Source organism: Mus pahari, chromosome 12, assembly GCF_900095145.1.
Source record: "Mus pahari chromosome 12, PAHARI_EIJ_v1.1, whole genome shotgun sequence".
Taxonomy (NCBI): Eukaryota; Metazoa; Chordata; class Mammalia; order Rodentia; family Muridae; genus Mus; species Mus pahari.
In genome coordinates, this window is record NC_034601.1 from 33,278,346 (window position 1) to 33,302,986 (window position 24,641).

Here is a 24,641-nt window from a genome sequence, read left to right on the forward strand (position 1 = left end):
ACCTGACAAGCTCCAGGAGCCAGCACTATTAGTTCCTGGTTCTCACAGTCTTCAGCAGCGGTGTTTCCTAGGTCAGGGACTCCAACCCTGTTACAGAAGGGGCTCGGCTGCCTGTCTAATGCCTGATATCACATACACAAGGCTTCTGTTGTGATGCTTCCCAGCAACACAAGTGCAGGCCAGCTAGCAGGGCACCTAGGCTCCACAACTGTCTTCATGCTTCGTTTGTCCCAGGAAGGAGAAGAGGAGAGAAAAAGGTGTCATTGTCCTCCATACTCCTTCACATTGCTGACCTCCGACCTCATTTGTGTTCCCATAAGCCTTCTATTCAGAGGCAGAGGGCATCTGACTCTTAGAAAGAGAAAGAAGGCAAAAATCATACCTGTCTGGTGGCCACTGCTTTTGTTGGATGTCTCCCTTGGGGTCCACCTTGAAGGATCAGGAACGATGGTTCTGCCCAGAGCTCAGCGCACTTGCTGTGGCCACCTGGTTGCACATGGAGGTCTCAGCTTAAGTCCTCAGTGTCTCCTATGGGCCAGGGTTCAGGCTCCGAGGGAGAGGATGCCCCTCCAGCTAGACAAATGAGCAGTATCAATCCCCGAATCCCCCCCTCAGCTAATCTTAGGCTACGTCGTCCACAGGCATAGGAACCGTACTTGTTCTTGCCCACATTACACCCCAGGTTCAATGTAGTAAGAGGCCCCAGTTGGCACTCCTAAGTCCCAAGTCCAGCACCTGAGCTAGCGATGACCAGATTACCGTATTGACTCTTGTTATATACCCTTTCTATTTTTTTCATAGTTGTCTTCACTGTAAAACATGTAAGGGAGGGGAAGTGTGTTTTAAGTGTTTGCTCTAAGTAAGTCTGGGCCAATGTTTGCCTCTCTGAGGGTGATTTTGCCACTAGAGGTAAAGTGTCTTTGAATCTATAGCTCATAACACTTTTTTTTTTTCCTAAGTCAATTTCCTGGACAGCAGTAGTTTACGTGAAAGTAAGGAAAAGGCCACACACATGACCCTGGCTTGTTGATATGAGAGAGAGGGAGGAAATGGCTTCGAGACAGGTACGACCTTGCAGTTCCAACCACAGGGCAGAAAGCTGGCTGGGACTACCAGGAATTGTCTGACAGCTTTTTCTTCTCTCAGACCCTTCTAGAAGCATCGTGTCTAGTGGACTCTGGGGTAGCAGGACGTCATCAGAGTGTCCTTGGCCCTGGGGGCTTGTGCCTTAAGTGTCTGAAAAGGCACACTTAGATTTCCACGAGTGGAAGCAGGTCTTTTTCTGTACTGAGAAGAATGGGCAGGATTCCAGCTCAGCCAGGGTGCCTCGCCAGAAGTCCTGGGGTCACGGGTAAATGATTACAGCTTTTATCATCTCTCGGGGCTCTTCTGACATACAAAGGTCTCTATTTACCTCTCCTATAAAAAATGGCAAGTTATTTACAGCAGAAACAGGGAATCCAGGACAAATGAGGAAGTTACCAAAGGAGAGAAACGCTCTTCGGTTGCTGAGGGAATTGTCTGGATTCCTCTGCAGATGCTGTACTGAGCTCTAGATGGCATAAGAAGACTGCGGGGCTGCCAGGCATCAACGTTTATCCCGGTAGGGCTTTATTTGGAAGCCAGTTTAAACACCCAGTTTGTGGTAGTTACTGAGGACCCAGACTGGCGGCCCAGATAGGACCTGAGTCACTCCACGCATGGCTGGAGAGGAGGTGAACCTGGAGCCCTGGCCTCCGCTCTAACTTCCTTCCCCTGCAACCAGCGCAGCGAGCTCCTGAACCATCCACCAGAGGCAAGCCTAGGCAGCCAGCGTCCTTGGCCAATTTTATAAAAACATAAATATAAACAAAATCATAAATTAAAAAAAAAGAAAAAGAAAAAGAAAACTCAGATAGCCAACTAAATTCGTGACACACTAATGGTGCAAGTTCAGGTGCAGACAAAGGAAGAGGGTGGGGTGGTCCAAGGACCTCCAGGGCACAGAGGTGCCATTCGGTAGACTTGGAGGGGTGATCTCCTCTTCGGTTTTTATTTTTGTTTTGTTGTGGTGGTTGTTTTGGGGGACATATGCCCTACTTTTCTTTCTGTTGCTGTGATAAATACCATGATCAAAAGCAACTCAGGGGAGGAAAGGTTTATTTAACTTGCTCTTCCAGGACACCATCCATCATTGAGGGAAATCAAGTCAGAACTTCAGCAAGGCAAGAGCTTGAGGCAGAATCGGTGAAGGAATGTTGCTTACTGGCTTCATCCTCTGGTTTGCTCCTGGGGGTTAGGACCCCTGGCTTGCTCTCCCCACTTGTTCCCCCTGGCTGGCTCCCCTTGGCTGGCTCCCCCTGGTTGGCTCCCCCATCCCACCCCACCCCCACCCCCACCCCCAGCTTGCTCCCCCTGGCTTGCTCCCTCTGGTTTGTTCAATTTCCCTTGTAATCTTATATATAATCTGGTTTCTATTCATATCACATATATTTTTCTTCCCCACAACCCCTTTTAAAGTTATCTTCAGAGCTGGTGGGGTAGAACTCAAATTATCTAATAGTGTGTGAGATTGATTTGTAAGTTTTAAATATTTCCTATGACTGTTAGCTGCTAACCGCTGTGCATCACTGGACAAGCCGGGCCCCACTGTGGCATTTCCATAAGGACTTGCAGTGTATTTTGACCATGATCACTTGCCCCCGAGGAATCCTCTCTCTCTGCACCCTGCTTTCTCTTCTATAATGTGTTCTATGCAAACTTTGTTTGGAAAAAAAATGTGCCATTCAGACCCTGGAGGTCATTAGCACTGTTTCTGATTCTCTCTGGTTCTCTTTGGCTTACTGTCAACATTTTATTTTTACAGTTTTATTATTTATTGACAAATATTATATATATCTACCATGGGTCATGAAGGACTTTACTCTCCATGGACTGACTCTTCAGCTCTCTTCTACTGGTAGACACCGTGCAATGTGTCAATCGTGTTACCTAGCAACTAACTACTTAAGGTGAAAATGGCCCCCGATGGGTAAACTGCACCTGTATGGGGAAGACTTGCAAACACTCTTAGTGCCCACTGGGGAATCACAGCTGTGAGCCTCTCTCAGGGCACTAACTTTTATAAGTGGGAAAATCTACTTGGGGGGCCTCTGGAAACTGTGCCCACAAAATTATTACAGGAGATTCTAATCTCTGGGTTGCAAGGCTTGTACAGCAGGCAGGTCCTGTGCTCACTCATTGTGTTCTTTTATATCCTGCTGCCTGTGCCAAATGTGGGCTACTCTAATGCTGTGCATACGAACATTTAGTCGAGCCCAAGGCCAGTCCCTGGAGCGCACTGCAGACGTTTAGGTTGAACCTGACAGTTTCTATGTCACGCTGTGTCTGTGCTAACAAGGAACAATGGTGCTCCAGGACGCACCTTGTCCGCCTCTGAGAAAAAGCTTTACAAACAACGTCCACACAATCCATGATGCTTTATTTGTGATGGAGTACATTATAGGCTAGAATGACCTCCCCCCCCAAATAACCTATAGTCTTATTTTTTAGATTGCAAGAGTTAGGTTGCGATAGAGCCAACTCTAACTGTCTAATAAACGCAGCAATAGGTACCCTAACCCAGATGAGGTGAGCAGTTTTAGTGGAAGCGCTTCGTTTTCATTTTTGTTTTTGTTCTGTTTTAACAACAGACGGTCCCGCTCATGCCACACCTGGTTGAAGTAGTGCCCAAGGCTGAAGGGAGCTGCTTCCCCTCCTCCAGGAGGACTTCCTTCCGGGTGGAAAGGTAGACTCACCTAGCCTTCTCTCTCATCCCCGGCAGCTTTTATAGTTGACGTATTAGAGACTGAGGCAGCTGGCACCTCAGAGTCTAGGCTCTCAGCCTCACCTAGCTCCAAGTCCTCTGACTGCTGTTCCTTATAGACTTGCTCCTCCAGCATCGATTCCGTGTTGCTGTGAATGATCTCATGGGCCGCCAGGATGTGCTTCCGCTGCGCATTCCTCACTGGATCAAAGCAACAGAGGAACTTTTAATTTCCTGTTTGAAACCATCTCTCAGTGAGTGTTTATAAGATAGGAGTGGAGCAGGGAGGGGAATGGTAAATTTCCAAAACGCACATTTTCTGCTTTGGGTTAACTGGACTCAATAAAAATGACTCTCGGCATGTTTTAGAAGGACACTCTTAGAAGTAGAGTAGACCTGTTATCTTTTAATTCTGAAGTGTTCTTCCACTGAAGGCTTGGTTACCGGCTGTGGCACTACTGAGAGATAATTGGGTCATCAAGGTTCTGGTTTCACCAACGAGTTAATCCAAATGCCAAATCTAACTTGGCACGGGTTCGTTGGATTGTATGGACTTTGGATCTGGTTAACTTTGGTGTGTGATGTTTTGGATTTTAAAAAGCTTTCTTAGGATAATAAAATTCACAAAACAAAGACCCCATTGATGAGTCCTGGTTGTGTGGACTGAGAGGAAGTAGGCCCTGCGGTGTGCTGCTGAAGGGCACCCTTGGCTCTGGACCACTCCTTTCTCATTCTCAGAGAGCAGGACATGCATGTACATCCACAGCTCCACTCTTCTGTCCTTGTTCTGCCTCACCATGGCCCAGAAGCAACAGATTCATTGACGATGGTAGAAATATGTAAGACTGTGAACTTAGAAGGCAGTCCTGAGTGCAAACCCTAGGAACATGTATCACCAAGCCTTCAGACAGACAGACAGACAGCAAGTGCTGCAGTCCTTGGGAAGGACAGGCATTCATGTTGATAAGGATGGTGATGTCAGCAATCTGCATTTGTCCTTAATTTGTGGCAGAGACGTTTTAAGCGATTGACATGTGAGCACTTATTTAATTCAACCACAATCTTAAGAGAGACTATCATTAACAGCCCCACTTTCAGAAGGACATGCACACAAAGGAATTATCAGATAATTTATTCTAAACCATACAGCTACAATTAAGGACAGTCAAGGACAGTTAGATGTACCAGAGACTGGGCATGGCACATGCCTGTAAGCCCAGCACTGAAGAGGCAGGAAGATTGCTAGTTCAGGGCCAGCCTGGGCTATGTAATATATGAGACCTTATCACCAAAGGAAAAATAAAAAGTACTATGTATTCTTTACTCTTCAGGTATTGATAACTTTACATAGGGAAACTTACATAGCAGGGCACTCCACTTTGCAGTAATATGGTTGAAAAAACAGGGGCTTTGAGGCCACGTTTGTCAGGACTCAACCCTGCAAGTCATTTGTTCCCAACCACTAATTTCCTTTACATAAAAATAAGAACACGCCGTGGTGGGGAAAGGCTAGATGCACTCATAACTGGTTCAGGTGACTGCAAAAGTTTTAGAATTGGGCCGGGCGTGGTAGCACATGCCTTTAATCCCAGCACTCGGGAGGCAGAGGCAGGCAGATTTCTGAGTTCGAGGCCAGCCTGGTCTACAGAGTGAGTTCCAGGACAGCCAGGGCTACACAGAGAAACCCTGTCTCGAAAAAACCAAAAACCAAACCAAAACAAACCAAACCAAAACAAAACAAAAAAACCCAAAACCCACACTTATAGCTCTTATAAGAGATTAAGATAACGTGCAGTTTCTAATGCTTAATGTACTGTCTTGAACTTGGCATGCAATGTAAGAAAACTGGGCTAGGGAGAAGGTTCAGCAAGAACCATGGGACCCAAGTTTGCTGCCTTGCACACATGTCAGGCAGGTAGTTTACAACCACCTGTAACCTCAGCTCTAGAAGATCCAATACCCTCTTTTTGCTTCTGTATACACTGCACACACACACACACACACACACACACACACACACACACACAACACACACACACACACACACACATGGGGGCGGGGAGGAGAGACAGACAAAATAAAATAAATCTTTATTAAAAAATAAGATCATTTCAAATGACCTATAAATATGTCTTAGACTTGGGTAAAGCATGTGTGTAAAACACATGGTTCTTTTATTTGAAAAGGAGAAACAAAGCCAGGTATGGCGGTGCACACTTTTAATCCCAGCTATCAGGAGGCACAGACAGGTGGATTTCGGTGAGTTTGAAACCAGCCTGGTCTACTTTGAGAGTTCCAGGACAGCAAGAGCTACATAGAAAGCCTTAGAGAAGGGGTTGGGAGAGAGAGAGAGAGAGAGACAGACAGACAGACAGACAGACAGACATAGACACAAAGAGAAACAGAAGCAAAGCAAAAGTTCCAAGTGTTCATTCTCTGTATAGATGTAGAAGTAACCAAACATAAAATATAAAGAAATCAGTATTATGTGAAAAAGCTGAGGACCTGAGGACCCGCGCACCCTCGCACCCGTGCACTGACATTTCCCCCCTGGGTCTCCAACATTCAATATCCCCCTCCAAATCTTTCTCCTTAGGCCCTCAGGGAGATTTGAGAAAGACTTCTTTCCTTAATTATTTAATCTTTTAAATTTTTATATGCATATGTTGTAGATATGTGCTCATAAATGCAGGTACCCTCAAAGGCCAGAAGTACCAAATCCCCCAGAGATGGAGTTACAGGCGGTTGTGAGCCACCCAACCTGGGTGCTGGGGACTAAAATTGGGTCTTCTGCTCCTGCTGTTGGGAGGGAATTTCAATCTGGTAAGTATTTGGCTCATTCTTCCATCCCATCTCTTTCAATTCCCCCAGGAAAGATGGCTCTGAAGAAGGCTGACCTAACTTTGGACCCGGAAAAAGAAAGGGCTTGCTGTTTTCTCAAGGATCTTGTAAAGGTGGCCCTTTACACCATAACATATATTTCTTGATCTGAGTGCTTAGCCTGTCACTGCTGACACTGTAATACCCCAGTAGCAACAGCACAGCAATTGTCTGTGTGGCAATTAGGTAGAATCTGTGAAAACCTAAAACACGAATATTCTGCCTCCCGACACTTACACTGCTGGGAATCTCAGGATCGTGGCCAGGACGTGTGTAAATATACTGACCACAATGAACTCAGGGTTTACACCTGGACACTGGAAACAGATAAAACGCTGAGTGCTAGAAGGTGGTTGCTTTAAAATTAGACTACCATGTGTAGGAAAATTATCAGCGTTCTTTGACCTATTGCATTAGAGTCCACTAGCCCTTCCTCTGTCCCTAATGAAGCAAATCTTGCACTTTTCTGCTTCAGTTTCTCCAGAAGTTTCTACAAGCTAAAGGCTTGTGGGTCACTGTCCGGAGTCCTGTCCGGATGGCACCCCTCCCTGGAATCAGACCTGGCTCTGCAACAGTTTGAAGATTCCAGGAAAATCTATTTCTTTTTTTAATTTTATTTTTATTATTTTAACTACGTGTATGTGGGAGTGTGTGTGTGTGGGGGGGGTGTCCACATGAATGCAAGTGCCCTCAGAGGTCAGAATGCCAGATCCCCCTGGGGTTGGCATCACAGGTAGTTGCAAGCCACCTGATATGGGCGCTGGGAATCGAACTCAGATCCTCGGGAAGAGCAGTGTGTGCTCTTAACCACTGGGTCGATCTCTCCAGCCTCAAATGTATTTTGCATTTTGATACATATTCTTTCCTTTTCTATTGACTAAAAGTACCATTATTTAAAAAAAACAAAAAAACATGCCATTTCGACAAAGGATAGATAGAAACTGTTGTACTGAGAGGACGCCCTAGCAGAAGCCCTGTTAGTGACCCAGGAAACGGCCAAATGTCCTTGGACTCTCAGAGTGTCCATGCTTTTCAGCACCCACTGTTTCTGTGCCCACTCAGCAGGAGGCTGCACTTGTGTGGATCACAGAACACAGCTCCCTGGGAACTTGGGGACGTCTTCTTACAAAAGGTGAAGTTTGATGTTCTAGCTGTGTTACTGGAGCAGATCCTGCCTCTGCAGCAAGCAGCAAGAAGAGAGCAGAGCAGAGCGAGCTCTGAAGCCAGACCAGGGCTTCTTCAGAAATCCCCACACCTTGGTTTCTAGATTCAGCAGGGAAGAGAGCCTAAGGGGTGGGGGTGGGGGTGGGGTGGGGTGGGGCTTACCTTTTTCTTTGACAAAGTCTTTTTGTACCTCTGGGATGAGAAAACTGTAAATCAGCTCCGCAACAATCTCCTCTGACTGAAGGTAGGTTCGGCTGGCAAACAAAAACAAAAACAAAAACAAAAACAAGCAAAGGGACAGATAAACGAAGGGGCTCCTCAGTGTTTCCCTGCTTGGGCGGCTGACGGGCACCGATGCCCACCTGGCCTATGTGAGCCATGCGAATACCATGATCTGACACAGTACATTCCTGGCAAGCTTGTCTGACTTCCTAAAAAATTAGAATCTGACCCTATCCAGCCTGCTCCGAAGCACATGTTAAAAAATGTAGCAAGTGCTTAGCAGTCTAAAGCCTTAGGATTAAGTCCAAATAATGTCAAACGCATACATCCGCTTTGCTTTTATGCTCTGGGCACTGTAATGATTCAGGGGATGGAAATAAGTCCAAGGATGGAGGAAAAAAAAATGGGGAAGTCAATCCCTGAGCTCCTACCAGGGAGGGTTCAGGAACGCTGAGTTCCAGCACAAAGAGTTATGTTAGTGAGACAATGAATGTCAAACGCGGCTCACAGACTGTTGGGGGGCCCCTAAGTGCCTGAAAGATCACACCTGAACGACAGTGGCTACGACATCATCGGTGACATCATCGCTTTCCATCTCCCCTCATGCTGCGTACCGGGTCTCCATTTCATAAGCGATGTCGTTGATCTCCTCAGCGATCCTCTCAATTTCTTCTCTGGCTTGTTCCTCTGCCGTGCTCTCCTCCGTGTTCAGGATGATGTCTTCCAGGTAGGAGGTCACCGTGCTTTGGTGAACTTTAATCACCTGCCAAAATAAAGGAGACGAAAGCTCATGTCAGTCGCCAGTCCCGTCCATTTCTCATCCAACTGCCTAGGCTTTCTAGGCAGCCCAAGCATGAGCCATAAATTCGAGGCTGCAGAGCAGAAGGCCTGGAGGGTCCCAGGTCACTTACGGGTTGGCTGAATTGTCATAATGGCTCTTGATTTCTTTTTTCAGAGGGCTTTAGGGGGGAGGTATGCAATCAAACACATGTGCAGTATGAAACAGCATCCATATAGCTGCTGCTAGTTCCTGAGAAAGCCACTAGGTCCTTCTCAATCACGGCCTGTTTCCACTTTCATGACGGTCCTTACTTAGCTTTAGACTTCTGCTAATTATGTAACCTCAGGTAAAACCAATTAACTTCTCTCTCTCTTCTCTCTCTCTCTCTCTCTCTCTCTCTCTCTCTCTCTCTCTGACACACACACACACACACACGCACAGAGTATCATGAGCATCAACTGTTAATCTCTGTATATACGTATTTTGCGTGTATGCATATGCCTCAACAAATTGTGAGTCTCCTTGAGGCAAATTCATTTTTATGTCTAAATATTTCTTTAATCTGAGATAAGACCTGTTTCTGAGAGGGCCCGTCAGGTAACCTAAGTGATACTTATTCTTCATGTACCTTCAACCCCAGTATCTACCCCAAACCCCTCGCCTTCCGGATGTTAGCATCTTGGTGGCAGTTCAATACGTTTTCAACCAAGACACTAGTTGAATGTCAAATACGTGCAGGGCATATGCTGATGTTGCAGAGAGCACAACATGAGTGCACAGCACGCTTGCTCTCACGAAGCTCAGCATTTAGTCAGGAAGCAAGCTACAAAGACGTGCAACATTAGATAGCTGAGTCGTATAATAGAGATGAGGTCAGTTTAATATGGACCATGCATATATGTGTATATGCATATGTATATATGTGTGTGTATACATAAAATGACATATGTACTTGCACATAAATGGTCCTTAAATCAGGTCCGAAAACCTTAACCCTTTTATGTCCTTAGATGTCACTGAAACTTCTCCCTTTCCCACTTGGCCATCCCAAACCAGGTTTCAGTTATATTCTTGATTAAGCTCCTGTCCCTGCACGTTCATCATTCTCTCCACTTTCCTACCTCAGAAAAAAGGAGACAGCCTCAGGTTGTATAAGCCCTAGGCTAGTCCCCGTTCTCCAGCTCACCCTGTGTCTGCCTCTGGCCTCAACTCCTTAAAGAGGACCTAGTTCTTGGCCTCATTTGCTCCCCTCAAGGAATCTTGAATCCTAGCGTGGAAACTCTGCATATTTGCTAAATTAGGTGAAACACAAAAACCACAAACCCCATTTTATGTCATGAAATGTCGGTATGATTTCAAGAGAAATCGCAGTCTGGGACATCTTTGGTCACATCTGGCTCCCTCCACCCAGCTGCCCGCGCTTGCCTCCTTGAATATCAGGTCCTCTTGCTTCAGGCGCCTTTGCTCCACCTGGCGCCGACCGCTCTCTTCTGCCTCCCGCATGCGCCGTTGGCGCTCAGCCAGCATGGCGAAGGCATGGATCCTCCTCTCCTCCTGCAGCCTCACCAGCTCTTTGGACAGGAAGTCGAACATATCGGCCAGCACTCTTCCTTCCAGGTCACCCAAGTGGTTTTCAATCACTGACAACTGAAAAGCAATAAAGACTGTAAGGAGAGGTTCTGCTCAGAATGGTGGCCACTAAGGGTCGGATGACTCAAAACGACCAAGCAAGGTCATTGTCAGAACAGCCTTAACCAGAAATGCTATGCCCCAATGGCCCCACCCTGGGGCACTTATTAGGCAACGTAATACAGACTTAGATCTGAGAAAGCAGATTGCCTAACCAGTCCCTGAGGGATCACAGCCCTCGGGTTACAAATATGACCTAGTGAAACATTTTCTTTTTTTTAGCAGCACACTGCAATTTCTAAAAATTGTATGTGTAAGGTCAGACATGAAGGAAAAGGAGAAGCTTCTTATGAAAGGTAATATTGTATTCAATTTAATAAAATGGAATTTCCTAGAAATTCACTCATGACAACTTTTAATATTTAAATGTCTAGCTCTTTCCTACAAGCTTGAAGGACTTTCAAACATTGACTAGAATGAGAGTGGAAAGCCTCAGTACTTTTTAGACTCTTAAGTTCAAAGGTATTAACGGTCATCTTTAAAAACACCGCAGGATAAAGCTTAAAAGTCCATGCTTTTAAAATAAGGGACCCGTGGAGCGCTTGGCCAGGAGTACGCCACTGATGTGTGGGTATCTGTGCCCCAGTGTTCACAGAAGAGTGTTTAAGATGGTATATCTGCTCCCCTCCCTCTTCTCCAACAAAAGGGAAAGTCTCCCTTCTTCCCACCCTGGCTATCCTGGAATTCCTTTGTTAGATGAGGCTGGCCTTAGCCTCCCAGTTGCTGGGATTGAAGGACCACCGCTGCTCAATCTCTTTTTTTGTTTTGTTTTGTTTGTTTGTTTGTTTGTTTTAAGTAAAGCGGAAGAGTACTGGTTCCACTCAGCTGGGGGCCGCCCCCATTCATATTTTGGGCTTCCCAAGAATGCTGTGTGCCCGGCTGTAGTATAATTTTTCATAATCCTTTCATCTATCGTTATTCCAGTGCTGTAAGAACAGTAACCACTCCTCGAGGGAATGCACAGCAAGTCAGAAAGGGCGCAAAGGGCACAAAGGGCGCGAAGGGCACAAAGGGCAGAACCTTGTCCTCGTGCAGGTTCCTCTGCCGCTGCAGAGCCAGGGTTACTTGCTTCTCTGCTTTCTTCACTAGCTTGTCATCCTCTTGCAGGGCATGGCTGGTGCGCAACTCCAGGATCAACTCCAGCCGCTTCTCCTTGCCCTCAAACATCTGCAACAAAGCAAATCCAAAAAGATCTGCCTGTTATCTTTTGTCAAGACTATGAGGGCCATGCAGTGAGCTGGGAGACATGTGTGAGTTCCGCGCCTGCTGCTTGCCAGTTCACCATCGAGAACCCACTCCCTTGAGTACTCTGCAGGGATGCTGGTGCAGGTGAGGGTCCCCTCCTCCTCCCTCTGCCCCCCACCCTGTGGTATGAGTCTGGTGTGTGGATGTGTGCTTTCGGTGAGCTGCTTTCTGCATCGGACACGGAAAAGGTAGCAACTACAGGGTCATGCTAAGGAACTAGAGCCCTCCACTCAATTACTGTGCCCCCCTTTAAAAAAAAAAGATCTATTAACCTGAGATGGCAGTATTTGAGGCCAGTTTGCTTTTCCAATGAATGAGCCTCCTGCCTCAGAGCTGCCTGATTCTCCCTCGGATTACGGAGAGGAGAGTGCACAGGGCTGAGCTCAGGTGCTCGCCAGCTGCCCTGGACTTGACAGGTCTGCGTCTCTGAGAACTACAGCCCTCAGGAGGGAGACCCATGAAAGAGGGTTTTATAAGGTGTGAGCGCTGCAGCAGCAGAGATTATCCCGCCAAAGCATGAAGTCAGGGGCAGCACAAGGCCTGCTCATTGGTAGGGGGACACCCCTCAGACTCAAATGGCTTCCCGAGCCAGAGAGGATACACACAAGATATAATGAGGGCACACGGCAGGAGGTCAGAGCAGTTGCTACTTTGTGTTTATAACACAGATATTGCTCACTCTATGCCAACTCAAATAATTGTCTTAAAACTTAATAGAAAATTAGGGGATCCCTCTTGGTTTGTAATGCTCTAACAGTTCAAAAACCAGATGAGCAAGTCTGGGGAACTAGCAGTTCTCTGGTTCGTGCAGGCCGAGTTACAGCTGTGGCCCGCAGCAAGCAGGTGCTTTCTCTTTTCTTGCCCTTGTGTGGCCCAGATGGACAAGGATGGGGGGCGGGAGGGGGAAATTAGTTAATTCTATAATACATCGAAACAAGGGAGCAAGGTACAGGAAGGAATTCGCCTACGCGGCAAGCACAGACACGGTTTCCATGGTTTCCTCTCAGGGGAGAAGTGCTGGCCCAGTGGTCAGACCTACGCACCATGTTCTGCACGACTCTGCCCCGGAGTAGCTTCTGCAAGTAGATCACAGCCATTTCTATTTCTCCTTCTTCCTGCAGAGACAAAGGGGAGCGGCCTGAGAACAGCGGCAGCCCCCGAAGCAGTTTTTGAAGATGTGTTTCAAGCATAAGGCTGCGGTAGACGCCAAAAGAATTGAAAGAGTGGAAGATGGGGCTCTGCTCTCCTCGAACACACTGTGTCTTAAGGGTTACCTACTGCATCATTAAAGTTCACCATGAATAATACATCACTAATGAGAGCCTCAAAGAAAGGGGCAATGGATGGCATTGCCGGGCTAGCCGCGCGTGGGCGATGGATGGCATTGCCAGGCTAGCCGCACGCGGAGCCACTTCCAGCAGGATCGTTCTGCATCCACAAGTACAGCTAATAATGTCCTCTAGCGATGAGACTTTCATGTTTGCTTATGAGCAATGAAGAAAGCAGGTAGACTGGGGGAGGCTCTTCACGTTCGTTAGCGCCGCTGGCAAAGTCAGGATATAGCAGCTAAGAGTCACTCACCATCTACAAAACTTGACTGAAACAAGCGGGTCAGCGTGAAGAGAGCCAGAGACCTCCGCGTGCTCAGCCCTAAACGGGGGCAACTCTACTGCGCCGCTCCTCCAAAGGTTCAGAGATTATCGTGGAGGAGGGGACAGAAAGAGGGTAAGAGACAGAGGTGGCGGGCGACTATAAGTAAATGGTATTTTTCTGGATGTGACGGCACCATTGCCCACACGAACTCACAGTGGGTGTGTTACTGCACACTTGAGATTTGCACAAGATCAAGCCCACCAAAATCCCGGGATTCATGGGGCGTGGGCTCATGAAATCTCACCTCCAGCTGATGAGCTACTAGCAGTTGATTGTGGTAGGGGAGGGAAGACAGTTCTCTTTGGGAATGCAACCCTGCGAGGTTACCCATGCTCCAGTACATGGCCATGTGCCCTTATACAACCCACAAAATATCAGTGGGGTTTTAAAAGAGCATGTGAATACTATTCAGCTCTTAAAAACGAGAGCATTATGGATTTTGCCAGCAAATGGACGGAACTAGAAAATATCATCCTGAGTAAGGTAACCCAGACCCAAAAGGACATGCATGATAGGAGCCTAGCATGGCTGTCCTCTGAGAGGCTCTGCCAGCAGCTGACTGAGACAGATGCAGATATTTACAGCCAACCATTGAACTGAACCCAGGGACCCCCATGGAAGAGTTAAGAGAAGGACCAAAGGAACTGAAAGGGATGGCAACCCCACAGGAAGACCAACAGTGTCAACTAACCTGGAGCCCTGGGGGCTCCCAGAGACTGAGCCACCAACCAAAGAGCATACACGGGCTGTTCTGAGACCCCAGGCACATAGATAGCAGAGGACTGACTGGCTTGTCTGGCCTCAGTGGGAGAGAATGCACCAAATCCTGTAGAGACTTGATGCCCCAGAGAAGGGGAATCCCCGGGGGGGGGGGTACCCTCTCAGATGGGAAGAGGTGAAGGGATGGGGTAAAGAACTCTGGGAGGGGGAACCGGGAGGGAGAGCAACATTTAGGATATAAATAATTAATTAATGTAAAAAAGAGCACATGAAACTGGAAGGAATTTATGGTGGAGGAGAATAAGGAAGGACTTAGGCAGAGAGAATGGGACTCCTGTTCAAAATGCGTTATCTGCTTGTATAAAACGTGCGTGTGTCAAAAGCAGTAAAGCTGGAAATCCCATCAAGGCTTCTTTCTCAGTGTAAGGGCAATCAGCAGAGCAGTGGGGGGAGCTGATGCCCATCTGCCCGTGACATACAATAACTAACCCTGTGAGCAGAGTCTGGAGAGGGAGCCTGTCTTGGCCCAGTAGTGGAGAGCCAGCCAGTGCTGAGGTTCCAGTGACTTGCCACCATACCTTCTTGCCGCCTCCTTCTCCATCTCTCCTCTCTCCTTCCCCTCTTGTTTCCCCCTCCTCTCTCCTCCTCCTCCTCCTCCTCCTCCTTCTTTTTCCTCTTCTCTTCTCTTCTCTTCTCTTCTCTTCTCTCTCTCTCTCTCTCTCTCTCTCTCTCTCTCTCTCTCTCTCTCTCCTTTTGGTTTCCCCCTTTTTTGACATACATGAAAATTACCTTCTAATAACTATTTTTCATTCTTTGTATTTTTAATTTTGAAAGGACTGGGTTTGGATTTCACTTGGATTGAATTTGAATGTGTTAGATGTTTGATACATACAAAGTAAGAGAGAACTGGGGGGGGTGGGGGTGGGGGGGTGGAGAGATGGCTTAAGAGCACTGGCTGCTCTCCTGAAGGGCTGGAGTTCCATCCCCAGCACCCACATTGTAGCTTACAGCTCTCTGTAACTCGGGATCCAGGGGAATCCAATACCCTCTTTTGATCTCCATGGGTCAATGCATGCATGTTGTGCACAGATATGAGTGCAGACAAAATACCCAGATATGTAAAGCAAAAGAAATAGAACTCGAAAGAAATGTAAAAGAAAAGGAACTGATTTTAAATCAGACCTTGAGACACTAACACTGTTAGCTTGTATTTGTTTTCTTCCCAAACTACCCTAAGCAGGAGCCAACTGAAGTCCTTATACATAGTGTTTCAAAGAAAAGCTTCAGACTTACATAGGAAGTCATTTCCAAGGAGGGGGTTGGAAGCCGAGCCTGAGAAATGGGATTTTTTTGCAGGAATCGCAGAGATTTTGTTCCTTCTAGACCTTTATTCTTCTTATCCACCAGCGCCTGAAATAAATACCAACTGATGTCATCTTGTTCTCCCAGACTCCTCCAGTGCCAGATCTAGACTGTGTATCTGGGTATCAGAGTCTCTAAGCCTATATTCAAGGTTAGCCAAGCTGATTCTGCCTGGGGTGTTTGTATTCACGCAGTGTGCTATCACACTCCTAGGAATACATTAACCACTAAACAAACACGGTGTCTATTTTCAAATAGATATTAGTTGATGTTATGCTCTGTGCGTGTGTGCATGTCCCAGTGCACATGTATGCACTATGTGCGTACTTCAGAAGTCAGGAGTGGGAGTCAGGTCACCTGGAATTGGAGTTACAGGTGGTTGTGAGCATCATAGAGGTGCTGGGAACAGAATCCTGGTCCTCAGCACACCAAACCTGGGTCCTTTGCAAGAGCTCTATGCTCTCTTAGTTGCTGAGTCATCTCTTCAGCCCCGACCAGGTTTTGTATCAATTTCTATCAAGGATCTCTGGGATTTTTTTTTTAATTTTTAGAGGGTTCTGTTCTGTATGCACATATGCATAAGCCCAGACACTGCTTTCACGGGTTACTCATTTATTGTTTTCAATAAATATCAAAGATAGGAGATTCTCCTGTGTAGAGCATGGGTCAGTAAATGTTTGTTATGCTTTGTTGTTTCAGGGGAGCTGGAGAACATTAGACAACACTTGTCTCTAAGTGGAGAGGGACCTTGCCTTTTTGCCTGAAGTATGTGAATTAAAAAACATCAATTAACTCATTTCCTGGTGAAAGGGTATGTGCAGTTTTGTATTTTTATAGGTCCCCTCCCTCCTTTTATATCCCCCCCAAGCCCCATCAAAACTATACATAAGGTTTATTTTAGCAATTCAATCTTAGCATTGGGGAAATTCTTTAAATTTAAAAGCATCAAGAGTTCTTGTGTTTGTGATTTAAAGCCTACACCTCGATTAATTTTTGTCATAAGAGGATTTTTAGATTATATTTCTTTATAAGAACATAGGCAATGATGCTTAAAGAAGAGCACAGCACTGACAGTTGAAGCTGTTAAAAGTGTACAAAGTGGGCTGGAGAGATGGCTCAGTGGTTAAGAGCACTGACTGCGCTTCCAAAGGTTCCGAGTTCAATTCCCAGGTGGGCCACAGCCATCTATAATGGGATCTGATGCTCTCTTCTGGTGTGTCTGAAGACAGCTACAGTGTACTCATATACATAAAAAAGTGTACAAAGAGTAAGTGAACTTTAGCACCTCCTAACTGTGGTGGTAAGGGAACCTCTGAGTTCATATGAAACAGAACCACTGGCAGGGACTGTTGCCAGCTCTGGGCAGCCACCAGGGCTAGGGGAAAGCAGTGACGACACAATGGGGGGCGGGGGGTTACTAATATGCCAACCACTGGGGAGCTCAGAGAGCAGAGCTCTGGGCCACACCACGAGAAACCATGGTGAAATGGGAGTGTGTATGTACGGCTGAAACAGATATGTCATTTATGTAAGAAAATTTGGCACTATCCATCAAAATGATAGATGCACACATGTTGTGTGGTCCAGCAAGTCTGTGCCTGGTGGACATCATATGTATTCACCCATACACCAAATGGTGGAGACAAAAGTCACTGAAACACTGAGCTCAATGCTAATAATTCAAAAACAACTTAAATATCTACTATGGTGGGAGCATACAAGAATCCATCATTGAAGTGTAAAAAACTGTAATATTGACATAGATAGACACGCAGTAAGAAGCAAGAGCAGAACAGTGTATTTTATATATTTATAACTTAGGTGAGCAAGTTTAGGGCAGAGCTGCAGCTCAATGATAAGATGGTGGTCTGGCGATCTTGGCGGCCTGAGTTCAATCCCCAGCACCTGAAAGAAGAAAGTTTTAAGAGATGCCTTATGGGAGCTGGGGAAGTGGCTGGGTCAGTGAGGTGGTTCCCAAACAAGTATGAGGACATGAGTCAGATGTCAAAGAATCTACTTAAGAAGCCACAAGAAGCAGTGCACACCTGGAATCCTAGCCCTGGGGGGGGGGGGTGGTGGAGGATCCTGGGGCTCGCTGGCCAGCCACGTAAATCATCAGGTTCAGTGAAGGATAGTCTCTCAACATACAACAAGGTGGTAGGTGAGCAATTGAGGAAGACACCCAACATTTACCTCTGGCCCACACACTGAAAATCCAATGAAACTGAGCATGGTGGCTTGCTCACTCCTGTAACCTCAGTACTTGGGAGGCCAAAGCAGGAGAGTCGTGAATCCCAAGCCAGCCTAAGTTACACAGGGAAACTCTGCCTCACTATGTATACATTTAAAAAAGAATTGTTAGTTTAGTGTTATTGTGTGTGTTTGAGTGTGTGTATATGTGTGTGTGTGTATGCATGCATGTGCACAAACACACGTGTGTATGTGCAGATAAATGACAACTCTTAAAAGCTGGCTCTCTCTTTCCACCATGCGGGTCTTGGGGATTGAATGAGTTCAATAGATCAGTTCAGGTAGTGAGTCCCTTTACTCGCTGAGCCAACTCACCTGTCCGTCAAAAATGTGTTTTTCCAGAGAAATTTTTTTTACCAAGAACAACCTGAAAATACTATACTGTGGTAACTGCTTCAGGCCACTCTGGGTGTTTCTCCTCCGTGGTTTCTGTGCCATAGCTCATGAAGCAACTTTGGAAGACAGTTCATCATCCTCCCCTCAGACAGTCCTGGATTCTCAAAATAGTGTATCCTTGCAGAGGTGCTTTCCTTGGCAACCTGGTACTGAGGAGCCTCTTCAGCCCAGTTTTCCAAACCAGGTGAGTCCATGTAAAAGCATCTCACGCCAAACCCAAGAGGAGAGACAGAAACAAGGGCACCAAGACAGAGCAACACCATCAATACCTACAGATGCTTCAGACATCAAATGTGGCCCAGCTACCAGCAAGACTAATAAGATGCTACCACGTAGCAAATTTATCTCAGTTATTATCTGATGCCAAACTTTAGACTGTCAAGTTTTAAGCAATATACTTGAAAGTATACTAAGAAGGCAAGAAGAAAAAATACAACCATCTAAATGGTCAAACCAACAAGCCCTAAGTAGGCACATGTTGGAATCATCAAATACTTAAAAATAACTCTAATTAATATGATAAAGGAAATGGTGGCAAAGTAGACAACATATGAGAAGCAATCAAAGAGATGAAGATGTTCTAACAGAACCGCAAAGCATAGTTAGAAATCAAAATGCTGTAACAGAAACAGAAAATGCCTTCAACAGGCTCAGAGCTGACTTAACATAGCCAAGGCAAGAATCAAGTAATTTGAAAATTCAAACTTCAATAAGAGCTTCCCAGGATGAACTGTAATGAGGAAACAACCGGAAACAGAACAGAACCCCTGGGAACTGTAGAGAATAGCAGGAGGCATAACACAGGAGGGGCTGGAATACCAGATCATGGGGAAGGAGTCAGAGAGCTGGGTACTCCTTGGCAGAAGGCTTGCATGAAGCTCTGGCTTCAACTCCAGCACCTCATAAAACCAGCATGGTGACTCCTGTCCATGAGCCCAGCTCACAGGAAGCAGAGACAGGAAGATCAGAAGTTCAAACACATCCTTAGCTATATAGTGAGTTTGAGGCCAGTCTGGGCTACACTGGAACCCTGTCTGGGAAAAAAAGGGGGTGGGAGAGAGATAGGGAAGAAGAAAGAGGAGAGGGCAGAGGAGAGGAGGGGGGAGGGCAGAGGAGAAGAGAGAGAGAAGGGGAGGGGAGAAGAGAGCAGGGGAAGAGAGAGGAGAGGGGAAAATGGGAGGGAAGGGAGAGAAGGGAAGGAGAGTAAGGAGGAGAGAACAGAAGAAATATTTCAAACAGTAATGGCTGAAACTTTCCAAAATCATTCTAAAAACACCAAGTATCTAGGAAACTGGTTGTACAGCAAACAAGATAAAAAACCTCAAGTAAAGACAAAAGTGTAGATGCATACTCCTTGAATTAAAGAAAGCCCCAGAGAGTATTTTGAAAGATACGTGGGAAACACCACCTTTCCTACACAGAAACAATGAGAACAACAGATTTCCAGTCAGAAATTACAATGAATTAAGATGTTGAAGTGCTGGAAGAAAAAACTGCCCAGGTTGGAGTTCTGTACAGGGTGACAAGATTCAGGCTGGAGACACAGCTGAAGGCTAAGCCTATGTTCTCTTCCTGCAAGAGGACGAGAGTTTGGTTCCCAGCATCTACATTCGGCAGTTCACAACCACATGTGACTCCAGCTACACAGAATCTAACGCCCTCTTCTGGACTCCATGGGCACTGCACTCATATGCACATACACACCATACACACCATACACACACACACACACACACACACACACACACACACACACATGCACACGCACACACACATGCACATGTACACACATGCGCATGTGCACACACACACATATGCACATGTACACGCATGCGCACACGCACACATGCAAAGATAAATATTTTCAAAGAGAAAACTAAAATAAATAACCTTTGTGCTCTGAGGAATAGTGTCCGGAAAGTTAGACAATAACCCACAGAATGGAGGGACAGTCTGGGAGTAATAAGGGTCTAGTCTCTAGATTATTTTTTAAATTCAGTAACAAAAGGACAACTGTCTTTTAAAATGGACAAAATATTTAAATATTCAAGGTACCAACAGGTACTTTAAAAGATCCTTAATGTCATCAAGCATTGGGGAATTGCAAATCAAAACCACATGGGACACCACCTCACTCTTGCTGTAATGGCTAGAAGAGAAGAGACCATAGGACACAAAAGGGTGTGCAGCAACTGGAACCCACACACTCTGCCACTGAGACAGAAATAGCGTAGTCACTTTGGCAAAAACTGGGCAGTTCATCGAAACCTAAAACAGCTGCTGTGTGGTTTATCTTCATGCTCCTAGACACACATCCAGAAGAGCCACAACCATGCCTCTCCAAGGCTAGAACACAGAAGGCCATAGCGCTAACAGTAGAGATGACTGAAGTGCTCATCGGCTTAGGAGGGACTAAGTAGAATGTGGTCTTCCCACACAATGGAATATTATGTAGTCATCAAAAGAACGAAGACCTGGAGCTGTGCTAGAGTGGGCCTCAGGAACACTGTGCTGAGTGGCTGAAGCTAGTCACCACATGCTATTTAGTGTACGGTTCCATTTGTGCAGCACTGTTTGTTCAGAAAGAACAAGTAGAACAGAGATTAGTGGGGGATGAGGGGGGAACTTGAGAGGTATGGTATGTATGGTATGGGGTTGGGGATGATGTAATTAGTGAGCCCAGACACAAGCCTGTGGACACGCTATCAGCCATCAGACTGTATGCTTTAAAGGGTTTTGTTTTTGTTTTTGTTTTTGTTTTATTTATTATACGTAAGTACACTGTAGCTGTCTTCAGACACTCCAGAAGAGGTTGTCAGATTTTGTTACGGATGGTTGTGAGCCACCATGTGGTTGCTGGGATTTGAACTCAGGACCTTTGGAAGAGCAGTCAGTGATCTTAACCGCTGAGCCATCTCTCCAGCCCCTAAGGGGCAGGTTTTACTGTATGTGGAGTTTTACCTCCCTGCCTCAACTGAAAGCAAAGGTGGAAGACTGGACACAAAGCCTGGAGCTCACTGCCTGCAGACCATGCTAAAAAGGATCAAATTCTTAAGGCAGAAGAAAAATGATAAGGGTCGGAGACATACCCGTCTGTAAAGACAGGGAGAGCGGCAGAGACAGAACAAACAAAGGTGAAATAACATCTTTTGGTCTTCTTAATTTTTAAAATATCCATTGTAATCGTGTGTGTGTGTGTGTGTGTGTGTGTGTGTGTGTGTGTGTGTGTCCCCTGTACCATGGGGCACTTGTGGAGGTCAGACGACTACTTTGTGGAATCACTTTTCTTCCTGAGCCTTCTGAGGATTGGACTCCGGTTGCGGGGATTCATGGACAAGCACCTTCATCTGCTGAGCCATCTTCTTGGCCCGGTTTTGTGGGGGGAGGGGGTAGAGGGATGCTGTTGTTTTATTTCCATTTCCTTTTTCATTGATCAAAAATTTTTAAAGCAATAAAATTTAAAATGTGCCAAGCATGCTGGCACACACCTGTAATTCTTGAACGCAGAAAGCGGAGGCAGGAAGAGGAGGAGTTCATGGTCTTCCTCAGTCACATGGTTACTCAAGGCCTACATGGGCCACAAGTGATCCATCTCAACAGAATCAAAACAAACGAGATGGGGAGGGGAGAGAGAGTAAAAGTGTACTGTGTGTCTACAGCACATATGTTAGGGAGCTGAATGAGAGTCATGTCCCAGCGATGAATGGGGACTTGAAAACAATCTGTCCCCACACTGGAGAGGCATAGTATAAAATGTATGTAATCTAAAGGTAGGCTCTTATTAATTTATAAGTTTAACCACATCCTGGTCTGTCTCCTCCTCTTCCTGCCCCTCCTTGCTCTCTGCATCAGCCTCCCAGTGCTGCTGAGGAATTAAACCAGGGCCTCGAACATGCTGGGTATGATGTGCTCGATTCTTGCCTCCAACCCTAAAACCTCACCAACCTCAAAGGGTTGGTATCAAAGTGACTCTGGTCTCTAACCACAGTGCCCTTAAGCTAGACGCTCACCAGAAACTGAGTTAAAATTCCTATTTGGAAATTTTATAAGGCCTTATAAATTGAACCAAGGTTACATTGTATCCCATGAAGATACCAGTCCTAGAAGGCTTTGTACGCCTTCTCACTCTGAAGGGACAGATCATCTCAGTCTTGTTTAAATTCTTCTCAGAAGAGAAGGAAGAAGGAATGCCCCAAGGTCATCTCAGGAGAATGCCTAAGTTTGACAGCAATCCCGCACGTGGGAAAATTAGAAGGAAAAATGAGCTCTATTATCACTCATAAGCAGAGAAGCAAACCAGATCTAACAATGACTTCAAAAGGACGATGCATCTTGACCACTGCAGGTTCATACGCTGCGGCAGGGTAGGTTGGTATTCACAAGACATTTGCTCTGACAGACACAGCTGAGCACTGGAGAAGGGAACGTGAGCACGGTCCAGAGCTTAAGCAGATGGGGAGCGAAAGTAAGTTTCTGCAATACAATACAAAGTACAGGGGGAAAAAAATCTTACAGAAAATGAGACCACTGAGCACAGTGTTCAAGGAGAGCAAACGCAGGTGGGGACAGGGTGAGGGACAAAAGATATACGTGGTCGCTATCACATGTCTGGGTTCACATGTTTACGTGGACACATGCTCAGGTGTGTACGTGTGTGTGTGTGTGTGTGTAAACCAGAGGTCAAACTTAGATGTGGCTCCTGTGGACACAGTCACCTTGCTTTTTTTTTTTTAATCATGAGGTCTCACTGAGACCTGGGGCTTGATTATTATGCTAGGCTGATTGGCCAGTGAGCCCAGGGATGCTACATCTGTCTCTCCACTGCTGAGATATATGTGCCACCACACCCAGCTTCTTACCTGGATGCTGGGGCCTGAACTTAGGTCCTCATGTTTGTCCAGCAAGGGCTTTAGAGAGTGAGCCATCTCCCCAGGCCTTGAGGTCCTATATTTTTCACGTGGAGCTGGGGTTCCTATAAGTTCTTATGTGTTACAGATACCATGGGGGGCAAGCAAGTATCTGCGGACAGGAGGATGTCATAAACCAGGGGTTCCGACGTGCGGCTCCTGGGTCTGCAGCAACAGAGTATCACCTGGACACTTGTCCCGCATCTCGGCCACTTCACCCAGACCTATTGAACGGACTCTCTGGGGCTGAAGCCTAGCGGCATCTTTTAACAAGCCCGCCTGGGATTCTGATGCCGACATTTGGTGACCATCCAACACTCTTGCTTAGTTTTTAAACTAGATGAAAAGTCGTGTCGCCTCTTTCTCTTGGTGCCCTCACAGCAAACATAAAAGGAAGAAAAGGGAGCCGGTTACAACTCGTAACAGCAAGTAATTGCCAATAATAGAATTTGCTGGACTCCATAGTTTCAGGTTTTACACTATGCAGAGCCAAAGGAGGAAGCACTTTCAGAAAGTTGTAACTTCTGTGTAGGGAGAGGTAACCTCTAGAAATGTCTGCTGGTAGTTTGGAAGGAGGGCGGACTGCACATTAGCTCTGGACAGCATGGAGAACCTCCAAGAGAGAAAGCCTAGAAAGGAGAAAGAATGTGGGTTGTGTTTCAGGCACACAGTCGCCGCTGCCTTTGATGACTTGTGGTTCAGGGTGTAGCATTCCTAGGTAGAAGTCGGAATAGAAGCATCTAGTCTTCAGGGCCAGACTATACCTTGTGAACCTCTGCCAACTCATAGTCCATCCTGGCTGTCCTCTTCAGAAAGCCAGCCTTGGTGGTAATGATTTGAGGCTTTGGAGGTTTGATCCTTGGCTGTGTCACAAAATCGGGGAGGGATGATTCAAGTTCCACTAATCCTACGGGAGGAAGACGGTGTTTTTAGTGTCCAGTGCTTACATTTAACGTGTTGAGAGTGTCCTGTTAGGTCTGTGAGCTGTTGGAAGGAGCCATCTCTTAAGAGGGTGAACGTTTCTAAAGTGTAAATCGTGTGAGGTTAGCGTCTGTTCTCAGTGACCTGGGTGACACAGAGAGAAATTATTCTAAAATAACGACATGCCTATGGGAAGTATAGCCAGTAGCCAGCAGTTAGTCTACAGTCTTGTGACAGGTGGCGCCCCCCCATTTTGAAGTGGGTGTTCACCAATTCGTGATATTGTGCTCTGGAGATGTAGGTGTGGGCTCTAGGCTCAAGAGTCTAACCACCACTAATTCGTGATCTTGGCCCCATGATACTTCAGCTTGTGAGCTAAACTTTTAAAAATGTAAACTAGTCCCTTGGGCTTCATAAGAGACACTGGTCTCATCAATTGGCCACCTGGTGGTGACTCTGCCTTCTAGGTTTTAAATGTCTGTGATTTCATTAAAAATGTTTTGCTTGTTTTGTAAACCTGGTGTAAAGGTTTGTTTTGTTTGTTTGTTTCCATTTTTGTTTTTAAATAAAAATTAACTTGACTGCTGAAATTTGTTTTTTGGTAGGAGTCTTGCTAAGTTGCTCAGGCTAGCCCCAAACTTCTGGACTCTGGCCATCTGCCTGCCTC

The 24,641-nt window shown here is 46.2% G+C and overlaps 2 protein-coding genes across 3 annotated transcripts in view; both read right to left on the reverse strand.

Moving 5' to 3' along the window:
• Positions 1 to 697, reverse strand: part of Nr1i2 (nuclear receptor subfamily 1 group I member 2) — a 40,062-nt gene extending 39,365 nt beyond the window's left edge. For both annotated transcript variants that reach the window (XM_029544612.1, XM_021209924.2), the window contains exon 1: positions 383 to 697. The gene's annotated coding sequence lies outside the window, so the exon portion shown is untranslated. The remainder of the gene's footprint in view (positions 1 to 382) is intronic.
• A 2,746-nt stretch (positions 698 to 3,443) lies between these two features.
• Positions 3,444 to 24,641, reverse strand: part of Maats1 (MYCBP associated and testis expressed 1) — a 40,425-nt gene continuing 19,227 nt past the window's right edge. The window contains exons 10-17 of the mRNA XM_021209898.1: positions 23,818 to 23,960; positions 15,432 to 15,548; positions 12,809 to 12,880; positions 11,541 to 11,687; positions 10,257 to 10,478; positions 8,665 to 8,813; positions 7,991 to 8,082; positions 3,444 to 3,985 (exon numbers count right to left, since the gene is read on the reverse strand). Coding sequence (XP_021065557.1) covers positions 3,777 to 3,985; positions 7,991 to 8,082; positions 8,665 to 8,813; positions 10,257 to 10,478; positions 11,541 to 11,687; positions 12,809 to 12,880; positions 15,432 to 15,548; positions 23,818 to 23,960 — 1,151 coding nt within the window. The 3' untranslated portion in view covers positions 3,444 to 3,776. The remainder of the gene's footprint in view (positions 3,986 to 7,990; positions 8,083 to 8,664; positions 8,814 to 10,256; positions 10,479 to 11,540; positions 11,688 to 12,808; positions 12,881 to 15,431; positions 15,549 to 23,817; positions 23,961 to 24,641) is intronic.